Source organism: Nannobrachium achirus (genome assembly GCF_963921795.1).
Source record: "Nannobrachium achirus genome assembly, chromosome: 15".
Classification (NCBI taxonomy): domain Eukaryota; kingdom Metazoa; phylum Chordata; class Actinopteri; order Myctophiformes; family Myctophidae; genus Nannobrachium; species Nannobrachium achirus.
Window position 1 is genome coordinate 34,459,021 of NC_137822.1, and position 17,976 is coordinate 34,476,996.

At 41.3% G+C, this 17,976-nt stretch overlaps 1 protein-coding gene across 1 annotated transcript; it reads left to right on the plus strand.

The window, feature by feature from the left end:
• Window positions 1-5,922: 5,922 nt before the first annotated feature.
• Window positions 5,923-14,637, plus strand: LOC308299203 (guanine nucleotide-binding protein subunit alpha-14-like; the record flags this gene model as incomplete). Its single annotated transcript, XM_080742929.1, has 7 exons — window positions 5,923-6,043; window positions 7,790-7,974; window positions 8,642-8,796; window positions 10,296-10,424; window positions 11,160-11,289; window positions 12,345-12,498; window positions 14,424-14,637. The coding sequence occupies 7 exons, from the start codon at window positions 5,923-5,925 to the stop codon at window positions 14,612-14,614; spliced, it is 1,065 nt and encodes a 354-aa protein (XP_080599055.1). The 3' UTR covers window positions 14,615-14,637.
• Window positions 14,638-17,976: the final 3,339 nt, after the last annotated feature.

A 17,976-nucleotide genomic window follows, 5' to 3' on the forward strand; every position in this document is an offset into this window, starting at 1 on the left:
TTGTCAGACCGACACTTTGTTTAAATTCTAGTCTATAGACTAGGATGTAAACAAAGTGTCGGCCCTACAATGAAAAAGTTGACTATAGCTCCTTTAAAGTCATCATGAAATGGAGTTTTGTATGTGATTTATCAGGCAAACCAGAATATGCTGTAGTGCTGAATACAGGACCTAGAAAACTGCATGTTTGCTTGTCTGTTACAATCTGAACTGAGATGCGTGTGCACCACCTAGTGGTTTAATCTGTATCACTGGTATGTTCTGGTATCCCACTATAGAAGTATAAAATCCTGCTATAAGAACTGTCACGCCGTCCTCGTCCGTTTTGCTCCTCGTGGCTTGACACATGCTGTTGTGTTCCCATAGCCTGGAGGGATGGTGGCTGCTCGAGTCTATAAACATAAGAAAGCCAGCAGAGAGCGATCTGGCTTAATGCAGGTATGAACTATAGTTCAATGGTTCCCAAGGTTTGTAGATTGGAACCCAAAAGGGAAATTCTCCCCGCAACCCAAACTAGTTGAAAGGGGGGGGGGATATTTACTCGCGACCCATTAAAATGGGTCTGACACACAAATGGGTCCAGACTGTTTGGGAAACAAAGGACTAGTTTGACAAAAATGTTATAAAAAAAAAACAGGCAGTAATCCTGGTCTCTATACTGCCTCCCCCTTGGCCGGGCGGGGCTGCTGATGGAGGGGAAAGGAACTGGTGGGAATAACGTGTTCCTTCCACGCGCTACGTCCCACCGGGGGTACGGTGTTCTGACAGGTCCTATTGATTCACCAGCCTACAAGTGCTCCCATATAATGTAATATACTGACATGTACAGTACAGGGACATGACCATCCAGCTGCAGTAAGAGTCTTGTGGCGTGTTAACATGGTTTACAAGGTGCATTCCAGAGACTCTGGGTTCCTTTAGGGGAGTAAAAATGTACCCTTACAAGTCTGTAATTCTTGACAATATATATAAGTAACCAAATGGCCTGGTTATGGTCCATTTGGTTCCATTCGTATATATATATACATATAGAGTTGAAAAAGGTTTTAGGGGCCATACAGTATACTGTAGGCCTACCACATGGGCACAATGCTCTTATCAAGCAGTCCCGGGTTTGATTCTCAGCTAGCCGGACAATTTTCTTGAATGACATCCCCCTACTCTCTGCACGTCTCTCCACTGTTACTGTCAATAAAGGCAAAAAATACCCCAACATTTTAAAATGCAGAAAAAGGGAGAAGTTCATTGTACCCCTGCTATAGCCTTATTCGGAAAACACTGCCCCTATTAATCATTGCCTTGTGTTTGGACCCTCTGATATTTCTCCTGTCAGTATCTCCCAATTAGGAGATCTCTATGATCCGCGGCGTCTCTATTTCCAGGATGTGTCTGTGCATAACTGTATAGTCCTGGGTTTCCAGAAGGTGACATACTTCAGTTTCCCATAGGTTTGTAAAGAGACTGGCCTGATTATCAGAAGGCCGCTGGTTCGCGCTCCAGCTCCACTAACTCTATGTGATGTCCCAGGGCAAGACACTCAAAATCACACACTACAGGATAATGGTTTAAGATTCTCTTACCAGATAAATCTAAACATGCACACAGTACACGATTAAAATGCGGAAGCAGAAGAAGTAAACAAGTCGAAACCCTAACCCTCGAACATGGCATGCGAACGTGTTTAAAAGTTTGTTGGACATCATCCAACGCCTCCAGCGCGCGCGTGTGTGTGTGTTTGTGAGAGAGGGAAAGGCTGTCAGATCAGCGGGCGGTCGGCAACAACAGTCCCCGTCCCTTGCGTCCAAACAGCGGGGTCAGCGGCTGTCCTTCTCTCGGTCGCCCGCCGCTGTGCTGTTCCATACCAGTAGTGATCAAACATTTTTTAAATAGTCTGGGGCGGTCCGACCGCCCTGCGAGCAACTCGGCTGGGTTAAGATTGGATCTTTGAACCCCCACACTACTAGACGACAGTTAAGCCCGAGATTCGCCCCTTGATCTAGAAGCCCAATACTCAGGAGGGTCATTAAATGCCCAGATTATCTGCTAGTGAAATGCCACCTTTAGGAATACCAGTTCCACCGGATAGACGCCCGAGGCGACTGGGTTTTGGGGATGAGCGTTCTGGTATTCTAATAGCAGCCACTGCTCCTAATAGTTGGGGTTAAATGCAGATTCCTATCTATTTAAATATACAGTGTCAAATGCCGAATAACGTAATACTTTGAAGATTGAATTCTTTATCATCTGTAAGGAAAATGTATTTATGCATCGTTATGGAGAGTTTCCCCGTGAACTGTAATGGACTTCCCCATGATTATGCAATGCACTGCAGGTTTTAACAAGCTTGTGTGATCTGAATCAGATAGTGGGGAGGGAAAAACAACAACCTGAAAAGCACAAGATACTTACTGTAATAACTCCTCACTTCCCTGATAATTGATAAACTATTGACTTCTAAACAGACCTTTGGAAAATACGTCTGCTGTTATGCAGGCAGCAAAAAGTGTTATATTGTTTTAAATAATCTTTGTGTTTTGCAACTTATTTGGGGGCCCAGTTGCAATATCCTCAAGGCTCATCAGTGGACCTCAGACCACAGGTTTTAGAGCCGGGGTCTTCAACGTTTTTCAGCCAAGGACCCCTAAGCTGACAGGGGATGAAGCAGGGACCCCCACTATATACTGTATGTAATTGTTTTGCTGATTAAATACATAGATTTCATAGATAGTTTCATAGACCCTAACCCTTATTTTCAGTCATTTAAGTAAACTTGACCTTTCACTCTTTACTTTGTCTGCTCTCCTCCCTCCCACAGTAGACCAAACCTCTTTGCCAAAAATAGCCGATCTACAAGCTCACAATGAGGCGTTGTGAGCTTGTAGATCTGCTATTTTAGGCTAAAGATCTCCTCCGAATAGGGATGCTAAGGTTAATGTATAAAAAGAAAAACATTTCCAATCACACAAAGATTTGGGGGCAGCGTGAGGCGTTGTGAGTTTGTAGATCTGCTATTTTAGGCTAAAGATCTCCTCCAAATGGGGATGTTAATGTAAAAAAGAAAGAAAAACGTTTCCAATCACACAAAGATTTGGGGGCCCCCCTGTAGTAACTCTGAGGATCCCCTAAGGGGTCCCAGACCCCCTTGTTGAAGACCCCTATTTTAGAGGGCTACAGTCAAAACGTGCCATAAGCTATAATGAATTCAGGAACAATCTTTGATTGGATTAGCCTAAGAAGTCACTCTCTGGATTAGTGTGTTTGACACGAGCTGGCACTTTGACAAGTGGCAGAATAATGTCCCATGCTCCTCTTCTATACAGCAGCAGTACATCATGGTCCTGCAAATTGAATCATGAAGGACCAACTGCTGAAAAGAAGAATCTTGTGTCTAATGACCTCTGACTATTTAATTCGCCCGGCCTGACTGTATTTCTCAGTGCTGAAATGAATCAATATAGGCTTTAGGTAATAATAATGTTCTTCAGTTCTTGGCACTAATGATTTAATATCCATTAATGCTGTTGTTGTGTGCATGCTATTGTATTTTAAAGTAATTGCTGTCTTAGTGTTGTGTTCACCTGCCTCAATAAATTGTCACTTTATTTTTTCATTCTGCTGTTGTCAGGGGCGTCACACCAAATTCTGGGCCCTGGGTACAAGGATTCACTGCGGGCCCCCCATGAATGTTAACTTCGGTGCCGCGCTGCGAGCTTGTATATCTGCTATTTTTGAAAAATCGTGAAAATGTGTGCAAGAAACCTATGTCAAGGACCCCCAAGATGATATGTATTTGGCCACGGACCCCAATCTCAAAATATTTAGTTCCAGGGACCCCCAGAAGCAAAATTTGAGTTAGAAATGTTCGCTTAAAAAATACATATATTCAAAGATTTTCACACATTTTCACAACTTTTCAAAAATAGCAGATCTACAAGCTCGCAGCGCGGCACTCGGTGCCGCGCTGTGAGCTTGTATATCTGCTATTTTTCCCTGGTTAAAGCAGTCAATAATTCTAGGCCTAAATGGGTTGAAGTAATTGCAGTCTTAGTGTTGTGTTCACATTTTTTCATTCTGCTGTTGTTGCCAAGTGCCTGAATAAATTCCTTTCCATATCCATTTGATCAGAGACCGCATGGCGACAAGCCCTGGTACATTGGTGCACGCAGTGAGTACAGCACATGGGTATTACACAGTTACTGCACACCAGTGGCGTCAGTTCAGCAAAAGCTAGGGTATGGCAAAGATGGCAGTCCTCATGGAAAAGAGGCATTACATTTTGTATAACACGGTTCTATTGTGAAAATGGCCGATCTACATGCTCACAACGCCTCGCAGCAGTCTGAAAAAAAAAACAGTTTTTTTACACAGGTTTCTATGGTTTCTTGGGCTGGATATGGCAGCCTGGAATGGTTGTTCAAGTGCAGCTAAACTTAGCATGTTAGTAAACGTGCCACGATTAACAATAATGCATTGCACCTGTGCAGCTGACCTGCGGAACCTGGGAATATACCTTTCTGTCAAGCTGGGGAGAATATAATTATAATACCTTGTTAAAGTGACCATTTTGTCAAATTTAGCATTTGTAGTTATTTTACTGTAATTTAACAACATAATAACCAGCACAGATAGACAAGGAGACGTTCATGGATTCATATTTAAAAGTAACTTTTATTTTCCCCCCTGGACCCAGGGTATGGCAGCTGCATACCCCTGCCATACCCAATTGACGCCCCTGCTGCACACTCATGAACCTGGCTACATCTACTGTAACTAAAACCTCTCGTGTATCAGTATTTTATGCACTGCTGCAAGAAAGCGGTTTCAAACCCATTTGGGGAACCCCCCCCCCCCCCCCCCCACCCCCCTGTTCCCTGGTTCCATGGTTCCTGCTGCCAAGCCGTGGATATAGGCCTACGTGCTCAGGCATGTGCACACATAGACATAAAAGGGGGCTTGAGCCCCTGCCCTTTTATCTGTCTGTTAAAAAGTGCCCTCTTCAGACCATGAATGCAGTTTTCACTATGGTGAAAGAAACACAAATTCCCCCTTTCCATGCCACACCAGTAGGCAGCATTCAAGTGAATTTTGTTGTCCAAACTCTCCTGAACTTGAATGCAGCATCTAATATGTTGAAAGAATCGCCATCTCTGTGTAGAAATCCATGCCACACACAACATCTTCAGTATTGACTTGATTATGCGTAGTTCAGTGTGGTATCAAGCACCGAAAATAGCCTGCGACGCGTTGTGAGCTTGGAGTAGGGCATTCAGCAAATATTCAAATTGTCGAATATCAAAGTCACTATTCGACGTTGTTCACCGAAGTCGAATATTCGCTTATTTTTGTTTTATTATTGTTTTCTCTTAAATATATAATGTATAAAGCTTGGCGTTGCGAGGCGTTGTGAACATGTAGATCTGCTATTTTCACAATGTTCGCCTCTTGCTTACTTAATATTTGAAAGTTTGGCCAGTGCTGTCGAATATTCGACTATTCGAATACTTTGAGGTCGAATAATTCGAAAACTAAAAATCACTATTCGTGAATGCCCTAGCTTGGAGGTCTGCTTTCTTCGACATTTTCACCAAAAGGCCCTTCCAGAAATGTCAGCCCCTGCCTCTCTAACATTCTCTGCACGTCCCTGGGCCTACTGCTCTGCATACTGTGGTGGCCTGCAGCCAAGCAGGCTACGCCGTGGCACTCCTGCACAGAAAGGAATGTGAAATGCACCTGGACGGGTTCTATGAGGAAGGATGACTTCTCAAAGCTGCCAATCCACCTGTTCCTGTTTGGGACAGGACTGTCCCCGCATGGTCCGGCAGAAGACAACATCATAGCCGAGGCTGTGTCTGTCTATCCATTCATTCCTTTGACCGTCACCTGGCAGAAGCACTGTGTGTGCTGCTTTGACCTCGTCCAGCAATGGATCTATGCTGTATGTCTAGCGACGAACAAGAGAGGCGCAGGATACACGTGGAAATAGAGAGACAACTGAAGCGCGACAAAAGGACCTCCACTCGAGAATTGAAGCTGCTGCTTTTAGGTGAGTCTGACTGAATTCATTCAACAATGAGTATTACCCCTAAACTCGGATATGAAGTGTAGATTTCCTTTGTTGTCTAGAATAAATGGGATTTCTATTTTTTTGGGCAGAACATAAATTGGTTTCTGACACTGTCAAGTGTATAAGACTAGTGTCAAATGTTCAATCACATGATTACAATCATTCTAAAACAGTGTTATTAGATGTGTTACATTCTAAAGCCCTTTCACACTTCTCTTTTAATGATATACATTAATGAATATCGTTGTTGACCTTTGTGATAGCATACGACAAGTCGCTGCATTCTTTACATACTTGATAGACTTGCAAAACCTGCTACCAGTTTACCTGTAGCCTGTTGGTTGAAAGACTGTCCACAGTCTATGCTAAGTCTAAGTATAAATAAACTATAAATAAATGGTTCTAACTCAAGTGGATCATGGCAGAGAACAGTAGGCCTATAGTGCTTGGTGAGGAGGACGGCCCTTTACTTCCCCCAGTTCATCCAAAACTAGACCCTGCACAAACATGCTTCTGTTTGGGCCTTTAAACATTTAGACAAAATCTTCTGATCTGTCAACATGTCGGGTGAATCCACACACTTCAAGAGCTTGCAGACATCTAAACAATGAAAGAGTCACTTATAAATATACTGTATGCTCTTGCTCTTTTAAAATAGAAGTTAGTGATATTTGTTAAATAGCTATATATACTGACTGCAAGCATAGCTACAGTGTTTGTTCAATAACAGGGGTCCCCCTGCCTCTCCTCAGCTCTTTAGTAAACAGACAATACATGTTCAGGTTGGGATATCAATTTCATCCAATCCGGAGAGAGAACTCATACAGGATAAACAAGTGAAATGGGAAGTGAATATGCAAAGAAAAGAAAAATACAGCATTGAAACTGGATCACTAAAAGCTGATAATAATGGGTACTTTCTCATGTAATACAACATTGAAACGGGATCACTAAGCTGATTGGGTGAAATTGGCAACCCACCCACTATTAAAGAGCTGGAGAGACAAGGAGACCTCGATAGCAATAACAGAATATACAAAACAGTGTATACAAATATAGCCTACACAAGATTTAATGTCTTCCCAAAAAGGTTTGTTTTAACAATTTAAATGATCACTTACGCTACCTTTTAAGACATTAATTTTGTTGCATTAATTTTGTTGTGCTGAAAGACCACGTTTACCTGCGACTGATTGATGTTCAGATAACTTTCAGTGCATGATGTCACTAGGGATGGGACGATATGAAAATGTCATATCAAGATTATTGTGACAAAATAAATCCAGTTTTACGATATTATCGCGATAATCAAAATCCATAAATCCATTATCCTGGATCAGAAAAATAGCAGAGCTACAAGCTCAAAACGCGTCGTACCGCAACGCAGTGTTAGCTTGTAGATCGGCTATTTTTTGGCAAAGACATTTGATAGAGAGTGGGAAAAAAAGACTATCAAGTATGTATATTATTATAAGTACCTTTTACCAAGTGGTTCCGGATATGCAGCTCGGCAAATAAAAAGGTGAATTGATCCCAGTGCATGACGGAGGACGATATCACGATAAATTAAATCTCCACGATGCGATTTGCGATATTATCGTTTATTGCGATAAAAAACACTCACGATAATCGGTAATATCGCAAATCGTCCCATCCCCTAGATGTCACAGATGTCTTATTTCTGCACTTGGCTTTGATCTCCTTGGTCTTACTGTCCCCATGCAGGGACCGGTGAGAGTGGGAAGAGCACATTCATCAAACAGATGAGGATCATCCATGGCTCTGGCTACACTGAAGCTGACAGGAGAGGGTTCATTAAGGTGGTGCATCAGAACATCGTCACGGCCATTCGGGCATTAATGAATGCCATGAATGAGCTTCACATCGACTACACAGACCAACAGAACGCTGTAAGGACCCTGGACCTTATTTAAATAGGCCTAAAATTATTGGATGCTTTAACTATTTAAAAATAGCAGATATACAAGCTCACAGCGCGGCACCGAGTGCCGCGCTGCGAGCTTGTAGATCTGCTATTTTTGAAAAGTTGTGGAAAATGTGTGCAAATCTTTGAATATATGTATTTTTAAAGCGAACGTTTCAAACTCAGATTTTGCTTCTGGGGGGTCCCTGGAACTAAATATTTTGAGATGGGGGTCCGTGGCCAAATACATATCATTTTGGGGGTCCTTCACATGAAAAGGTTTGAGCACCACTGACATAGTAGTCTCTCCAGAACAGTCTAACTGAGCTCCATTTAAGTGAAAAGGACCTTTTCTTTGACGATGGCTGGCCAGATTGCTGACATAGAAACATAGGTTTTTCAAAAAACCTTAGAAGGATTCAAAAGACACTCATAGAATCGGGTCAAAATTCAAATTTTCAAGATTTTACAAAAATAGCAGATCTACAAGCTCGCAGCACGGCACTCGGTGCCGCGCTGTGAGCTTGTATATCTGCTATTTTTCAATAGTTAAAGCATAAAATAATGATACACAATATAGTGTACCCGTTCTAAATGGGTTAAATATAATTCTGCATGACATTTTTAATTTTTTTGTATTTTATATATTTCAGAAGCATGCAGAGACGTTAACTCGGGTGGAACCAGCACAGGTGACCGCTTTGGAACCAGGGCAGGTGGATGCAATTAGTCGTGTGTGGAACGACCTGGGCATTCGAGCGTGTTACGAGCGCAGAAGGGAATTCCAATTGTCTGATTCAGCCAAATAGTAAGACATTCATAAAACCATTCGCAAAGATTTTTCAATTTTTTCTAAGACGGGGTCATGATGCGATATGTTTTGAACTTAAAGGACAACTCCGCACTAAATAACATCTAGGCTCATTTTCCTATATTGATCCCAAATGACTGTCCATGGGGTCAATTAACATTTAGGCCTAGAATTATTGAATGCTTTATAACCAGTGAAAAATAGCAGATATACAAGCTCACAGCGCGGCACCGAGTGCCGCGCTGCGAGCTTGTAGATCTGCTATTTTTGAAAAAGTCATGAAAATGTGTGCAAATCTTTGAATATATGTATTTTCAAAGCGAACGTTTGTAACTCAAATTTTGCTTCTGGGTGGTCCCTGGAACTAAATATTTTGAGATGCGGGTCCGTGGCCAAGGCCAAATAAATATAATTTTGGGGGTCCTTCACATGAAAAGGTTTGAGCACCACTGACATAGTAGTCTCTCAAGAACAGACTAACTGAGCTCCAGTTAAGTGAAAAGGACCTTTTCTTTGACGATGGCTGGCCAGATTGCTGACATAGAAACATAGTTTTTTTTTTCTAAAAATCTTAGAAGGATTCAAAAGACACTTATAGAACCGGGTCAAAATTCTAATTTTCACGATTTTTCAAAAATAGCACATCTACAAGCTCGAGCTTGTATATCTGCTATTTTTTTATATTTAAAGCATAAAATATTGCGTCATAATGTGTTCAGGCCTAAATGGGTTAAGCAGAATTGCCCCTGTCCAGTTTCCCCAGCAGAACCCAGCAGCCCTCATAGTATAGAGTGGAGCCCATAAGCCTATCGCTTTTACACTATTTGTTGCGATCAAAAGTCGTTTTTTCATGAAAGTGTTTCTAGTTGTCATTACAAACACATCCATGCCTTGGTTGTCCCACATGAGCCGCCACAGGTTCATAAATCATGTTATGGGGTGAGCATTCGGCTTTTCCAGGACTGTGGTAACTCGAGTGGGACAACTAAGTACAAATTGATAAAAAAAAAAGTGGAAAAGTGATATATGATCAAGTACCGTGCTTTAGGGCACAAGGGGACATTGGTTTCCAAACGATGTGGCATTCATCGAAGTCTGAACATATTTGAAGAAGATATGCTTATTTGAATGTCGTTAAACCTCTAATCAAGAATGTGAGTAAAAGGCTCTCACAGTTTGTCACACTACTGGCAGTATGGGATGTGAACAATAGATTGCTAACTCCACTGCTCACCCGCCCTAACATATTGGTGGTGTTTGTAGCTGAAACCTGAGAACAACAGCCACACAGTAACTGCAGATGTACTGTAAATGTTGGCTTTGACATATTAATGTGTGTCTCTACCCTCCTGAAGGGTGTAAGGAAACACAAAAACTCTGTTTAAAACCAATTTAAGCTATTTAATGATTCTAAAACCGATATCTGTTCTAAGAGGTTCTAAAACATACAATCTTAGACCTGGTCTAAACCTTTCCTTTTGTTCTTAACGTTTCAGCTACTTGAGTGACTTGGACAGAATCACGTCCCCATTTTACCTTCCCACCTTGCAGGACATCTTGAGGGTTAGGGTGGCCACCACAGGCATCATAGAGTACCCCTTTGACCTTAATGTTGTCCTCTTTCGGTAAGTGGCTTCTCTATTGCAATCATTTTTACACATACCCGTCACTTTTGTTCCAAATTATCAAAAAAAAAGGGGCATGGCTGAGCTGGGGACAATGTGACGTATGCAACACAGCCAACTAAGCAGCTAGTTTCAGGGACGTGCTGGGCCCCTGATTCCTGAGCCTGGGAAAAAGAGTTGGAGAGGCCCTGGAAACCTTGTATGTTCAAAACCGTTTGTTTTGTATTATCATTTTAAAAATGATTTAAACTAGTGAAAACAGACGATCTACAAGCACACAACGCCTCGCACCGCGAGGCGTTGTGTGCTTGTAGATCTGCTGTTTTCACTACTTTTGTGCAACGGCCTTATATGATGAAGCAGGGCTTTGCTTTGCGAAACAAATTATAAATTTGAAACTGAGATACAAGGTTTCTGCCCGACAGTGACGATTTACCCAAAATGGAACGAAGGCCGACATTTTATTATTAATATTTGTTCCTAATGGCCAGCATGGACCGGCCGGGAATGAACCGGCCGTTCGGGAGTTTTCCCGCTTTTCTCAATGGCCAGCACGTCCCTGGCTAGTTTAGATTTAGGTACCGTATGCCAATGTACTGTATGCACCAGATCTCACTTGAAAAAGAGATCTCTGAAACAAACAAAAAATAAATAAATAAAAATCCTCGAGTTTGACAACACAGAATATGATGCTGGTTCATCCATTTGTTCATTTTTTGTTTGATTTTTTTGAAGGATGGTGGATGTGGGTGGCCAGCGCTCTGAGAGGAGAAAGTGGATCCACTGCTTTGAGAAGGTCACCACCATCATATTCCTGGTGGCCATCAGCGAGTATGACCAGGTCCTCCAAGAGAGTGAGAACGATGTAAGCAGTGTTTTTTTTTTTTTTTACATTGCCGTATCAATACTGTGAGCTTGTAGATCGGCTATTTTTCAAATAGCCTTAGGTATAAAAGAGGGCTAAAGTGGTTAATGTATGATTTATAATATTATAATTTATATCTGCAAAGTAACTAGTAACTTGAGTTTTCAAAAAATTGTAAGAGTACAATATTTGGATCCGAGATGTAGTGGAGTAGATGTAAAAGTATTGGAAATTGTAAAGTACAAATACCTCAAAATTGTACAGTACTTAAAGGGGAACTCCACCACTTTTCAACCTATGTTCATATAATTGGTCCTCATTCAAAAATACCTTTTTTTTTTTTTTTTTTTTTTCAGAGGAGGGCTGTGGGCAGGTTAGAAACCCATCGTCTTGTGACATCATCGATTGCCAATCCAGCTTATAGAAACTGCAGGCTTTCTATTCCTGAAAAGTTGCAATTTTAAAGTGGAAGCCATTGTTCTCGCGATAATAAAAATATATATATATTTTTTTCAAAAATATTGATTACATTTTGTTTTTGGAAATGATGATGTCACAAGACGATGGATTCTGAACTTCCCACAGCTCTCCTAGGAGACTTGGACTGAGTAGAAAGAATTTGTGATATTTTATCATGAACATTAGTGAGGACCTATTATATGAAGACAGGTTGAAAAGTGGTGAACTACTCCTTTAAGTAAATGCACTTGGTTACTTTCCACCACAGGAGTTAAGTAAGGTCAAACATCTTTTTGACTTGACAAGATTTACATTATTGTGTCGCATAGCTACAGTTAGTTGCCATTAATAGTCCTCTTTTAATTTATTGCACAAAATTAGAGGTTAAGCTACTTTCTTTTGGGGCAACCTGATAACCAGGTGGTTAGGGCATACAGCCAAGTGGTTAGGGCATATAACACACGCACTAATGCCTGATAATGAGTCGATTCCTGGCCGGGGAAACCTGTTGCCAACTTTGTTGTCAGTCCTCTACTCTCTTGTCCCTTGTGTTTCCTTCGGGTGTAAACAGAACTTCTTCAACTCTCTCTTAACAGAATCGACTGAAAGAGAGCAAAGCCTTGTTCCGGACCATCGTCACCAGCAAATACTTCCAGGAATCCGCCTTCATCCTCTTCCTCAACAAAACAGACTTGCTAGTAGAGAAAATCACAACGTCCCACTTGGCAGACTACTTTCCAGAATTTCCTGGTAAGACACACACTATGCTTTATGTAAACACAGCTAGGGCTGTCACGATATGACATTTTACATGACGATTAATTGTCAGTCAAATAATTGGCGATTAACGATTTAATTGTGTTTTTTTTTGTCGTTGATAATTACATTTCTGTTTGGCTTTTAGGCTTTGAAGTTGTACATGGTAGATATGACACATAACCTAAATATACAAAGAAATTACTGACATATTTGACAACTTACTACTTAAAAAATAACTTTGATGGTGGAAATAGCCGATCTACAAGCTCACAACGCGTCGCGATGCGACGCGTTGTGAGCGTGTAGATCTGCTATTTCCACTATTTCGGACATTTTTCAACATTCACGATTATGACGATTATGACAAAATAATTGCGATAATGTCAAATAATCACGATTAGACGATTATGTAATAATTGTGACAGCCCTAAACACAGCATTTTTAACCACTTGAATACCAACATCCATTTCTGGGAGGATAATTAGCAGTGATGGCCCAGCTACTTGGAAAATATAGTAAGCTACACTACTAGTTACTCTTGATTAAATATAGCTCAACTACACTACAAGCTATCCCCAGAGAAATGTAGCAAGTTACACTAAAAGCTACAGGGCAAAAGTAGCTAGCTACATCAACACTACTATTTTTTATTTTTATTTTTTTTATCAAGAACAACTTTCCACCAAACAAATGGGCTGGCAAAACATGCTCAGTTTGATTGTTTATTATAGAACAGACAGAAACTAGAAACCCTCTATCTTAAATGTATACCCCTCACTATTGGGTACACTATTGTAATGACTGGTCTATTCATTTATTTATTCATCCCGACTGTGATGGCCCAGCTACTTGGAAAATGTAGTAAGCTACAATACTAGTTACTCTTCATTAAATATAGCTCAACTACACTACAAGCTATCCCCAGAGAAATGTAGCAAGTTTCCGTTACGCTACTTAGAAATGTAATTAACCTATGTAGCTAAGCTCATCACTGATAATTAGCAAAAAACAGCAGATCTTGGCAGAGGAGATTTTGTGTAGACGGGAAAAAGGGGTCAAAGTACAGAGCCAACTGAGGTCCAGTTTTCATTACTTCAGTGGTTTCCCAGTGTGTAGCTTATTAATACAACTGGTAGTTCTGACCAAGTAAGACAATTGGTTGAAATAGGCTCCCTAGCAGTGATCAAATCAGCATGACGGCACACCTAGCTGTTCTCAAATAAAACATTTCTAATCAGAATGAATACTACTCCGACCCTCATCTGAAAAGATGTTGAGCCTGGAACCCCCATGCAATATTTGTTGTAAAAGATTGCAGATCTACAAGCTCACAAAGTTTTGCATAGATTGTCTATTTTTCAAATAGCCAATGTATTGTATATTGGCTTAAAGTGGATTAAACTTTGATGCTATATTAACACATTTTGCTGGGGACCCCCTGGAACCCCCTCAAGGACATTTGGGGGTCCCTGGACCCCACTTTTAGAACCACTCTACTAGAAGTTTTTCCCACTCTGACAAACTCCATCAGCTGTGAAGTTTGCAGATGTTTTAGCTGAATCTTTAAAGTATTTAAGCAGATGCCTTAGTACAAGATTGAGCTAAAAGGGAGGTTGGGAAATCACAATCTCTATTTTGCTCATCAGCTGAAGTTGTCTGGACGAATCAACTTGTCAGTCAGACTCCATTGTATTTCCAGGGAAATGGAGATAAACACTCTTGTATAATAGCAATATTACACTCAAGGGTGTGCCATTCTTGGCACTTCAGTGAATGCTTTCGGAACTTGGCGCAAGCTCTCGTTCCTGTTCGCATCACTGTCATACCAGTAATGACAGCGAAGCACACTGCCATATTTGTTAATGGAAAAACACTGTGATTAAATGTATTATTGTCTGATTCTGTTCATCTATAGGGCCCCCGAGAGATGCTGAAGCTGCAAAGAAGTTCATCTTGAAAATGTACGAGGACCAACACGCTGGACACCCCAAAGACCTTTACAGACACTATACCTGTGCTACTGACACGGAGAACATTCGTGTTGTCTTCAAAGACGTCAAACACGCCATCTTAAAAGAGAACTTTAACACTTTCAACCTCGTATAAGTGATTTGTAGCGACGTCTAACGATGTCTGCTTGTAAGTTGTAGGCTGTTACAGTGTTTTACAGATTGTTGTTTTTTAACTTAATTATTTCCTGCTTCCTTTATTGTTGCCTGAGGCTTGTTCTGGGGAAAACCAAGGCTGGCTATGATAGGTAGCAGTGTCGGGTTTGAGATTCCAGTGATTATACAGCACATACTCCTCTTTGACTCAGTTAACATTACATTATATACATATGTACATTATATAGTTGATCTGTTGGACCTTGGGGCTTTGATTTATTTAAACAAATGCATCAACCACGGGACGGGCGTGGCCATGTAGACCAGTGGTTCTGGGGTCCCCCAGATGACAGTGAAGTGACAATTTAACGACTTTTAAGAGCTTTTTAATTAAAAAAAAACAAAATAAAACTATAAAAAGTGGTCAAACAGTGTTCAAATTGTGAAATAGTAGGAAGAGGAAAACATTTTTTAAATACCTTGTGAGCTTGTTGTACAAGCTCACAACGTGTAGATTCGGCTATTTTCACAATATTTATCTGTGGAGCCGAGTCAAACTAAATGTAATGCCTCAACAACTCCTACAATCCGGTTAAAATGTTATTATTTTGGGGGTGTCGCGGGCCACGGCCTGAAAAGCTTGAGAACCACTGATGAAGACGTTTAAAAAAAATCTCTTCACAGTTAGAATATTGTCAAAGTTGAGCATATTTAATTTCAGCAAGAAGTGAAAATGGTGCAAACGTTGCTGTGCAGTATTTACAGCAGAAATATGCTAGACAAGTACATGAATCACTTCCTGTTAGGGACAGTAGGAAGTAAGTGCCTTTTACCAGTTTGTGTCGTGTGACAGCTTATCAACACATCAGTGTCAAACTGGTGAGACACACAACGCTCCAGAATGTGATCCACCCCGTCTCTCTGCCCTGTTTTCCTGTATTTCTGAAGAGGAAGTGAAAATGATACATATTTTGCTGTTAAACATTCTTCCAGTTTATGCTGTAATATTTATGCAAGAACCGAGCAGCACAGAACAGCAATGAACTGTTTGATTCCCTCCCCCCCTCCACAATAAATTATCGTTACTTGACGTGTCTGTATGATAGCCTATCGCAGCTAGACCTTATCTCCTAAATCCTAGCTCCTACAAGAAGTAGAATTTGTCTGGCCATTTCTTTCCTCGTGTCAAGTCTCTTATGCCTGCTTGAAGGACATAGGAAATAGGAGGATCAGGAGGCATCAATGAGGAGGTAGGACGTATAGAAAAGCTTGATGCTTCCTACCAGGAAGTGTTTGCAAGCTGAACCATAGACCAGGGGTTCCCAAACTTTTTTTATCTCGGGGCACCCCATAAATATTTGTTTAATCCGAGGCACCCCTACATTATAATTTTCACTCCCAGCACCTTATATTTATTGCGACCGTAGGTCGCACTTACTACAGAAAGCTCCACCAGGTGTCCGTGCGTCAGTCAGTCAGTCCGTCCGTCACACGTCAGACGTCACACTTTTGCCCTGCTCATATCTCCGCAACCGTTGCCCCGATCCATGCCAGATTTTGCACACACACTCCTTACCTGCCAAACTACAACCTCCAAGGACCCCCGGAGTTCCAGGGACCCCCAGGTCCCTGGGGGACCCCCAGGTGTAAAAAAAATACCAAATGTGCAAAAATGACCAAATGACCACCCCCACGGGGCTGCTCACAGGGAATTCCCGGGGACCACCCACTCCTGCTACTCCAGAACGGATGCAAAAGTGGTGGCGCCCCCAGTGGAGGACCCCCTCCACTGCAGCTCACATAAAATGCCCTAACTCGGCCTAGGAGCGTCCGGGAGAGCCGGGGCCGGTACCTATTCGTCCGCCAAGCATATATCGTCGTTGTCGGGTGGAAACCTTATATGTCCAAAACCGTTTGTTTTGTATTTATCATATATAAAATGTACTAATGAAAACGGCAGATCTACAAGCACACAACTCGCATTGCGAGGCGTTGTGTGCTTGTAGATCGGCTGTTTTCACTAGTTTTGTGTGACAGTCTTGTATGATGAAGCAGGGCTTTGCTTTACCAAAAGATGCGAGGCGTTGTGTGCTTGTAGATCTGCTGTTTTCACTAGTTTTGTGTGACAGTCTTGTATGATGATGCAGGGCTTTGCTTTACCAAAAGACGTACACATTTGAAACTTGGAGATATGATGTTTCTGCCCAACAGTGACGATATTTTAGTGATTATGTTGCGAGGAAAACGTTGAGATAATAGCCATTTTGGTTAGAACTGACTGAAAATAACTTTGTACTTCAAGTTTAAAATGATAAATATTTTTTCAAGTGTCCAAATAAATTCCAAATATTATCAAATTATCTCACGGCACCCCTGGACTGCCGTCACGGCACCCCAGGGTGCCCGTCACTCACTTTGAAAACCCCTGCCATAGACAACTATAGGTCCAATTCCCTAAGTCCTCAAGCCCTGCACCCTCACTGACTTAATATGTGACATCAGCTGGTAAGTAGCCTCGGAAACCCAGGCTTTTATTTTTGGCGTAAGTGCTTGAGGGTGCATCCCCCTAGTGGCGAGAAAAATAACTTCTACATGGGGACTCAGATTAGAGGGTGCAGCTCCAAAATGGTAGGAATGGAACAGCACTTTAGACAAGTGTTTCATTCACAACACTTTAAATCAAATTTAAAACGCTTTACTGTCCTTATTTACAGTCTTTACTGGCTGTGATTATTATTATGATATTTACATTAATCTGTTCATTTTCATTTCTGTTTAGATTATGGTTATATTGTTATTGGTTTTAAATTATATTTCCATATTCTGTATTTACTTTTTACACATTTCATCATAATGTCCCCTTATTTTTTACTAAATATATATCTTCCATTCCGTCTCCCTTTGAGAACAGTGAGAAAGCAATACTGTTTGTTGACGTAACCGTGATTCGACTCATCTGCATATTTAAATGATTGACATTATTTTGGAGGATATGGTTTAGTGATGAGTCATCACTTTTCACAGTTTTGTGGGGGCCGTTTTTCGCCCAAGGAAAGTTTTTCGTGCAAAACAAATGCATGCATTGAATCATGAAAAACCCCTAGTTTGACCCCTCACATGCTACTTAACACAATAACTGCTGCTTACTATGAAGGGTTAACTTTTCTTTGACGCCACGCAGATCCTCCCATTGGCACACGCTGTTATTGTGAAAGGCCTGGCTGGAATGTGTGTACACATACGGAATGGTGAATGACATCAACGATTACGTCATCTAGTCACATGACATGTGTCATGTGACAGTGTGTCATGGCGGCCGCCAGCCGAGCCTTGTTAGTGCTGTTTAGGGATGTGCTTTGGGAT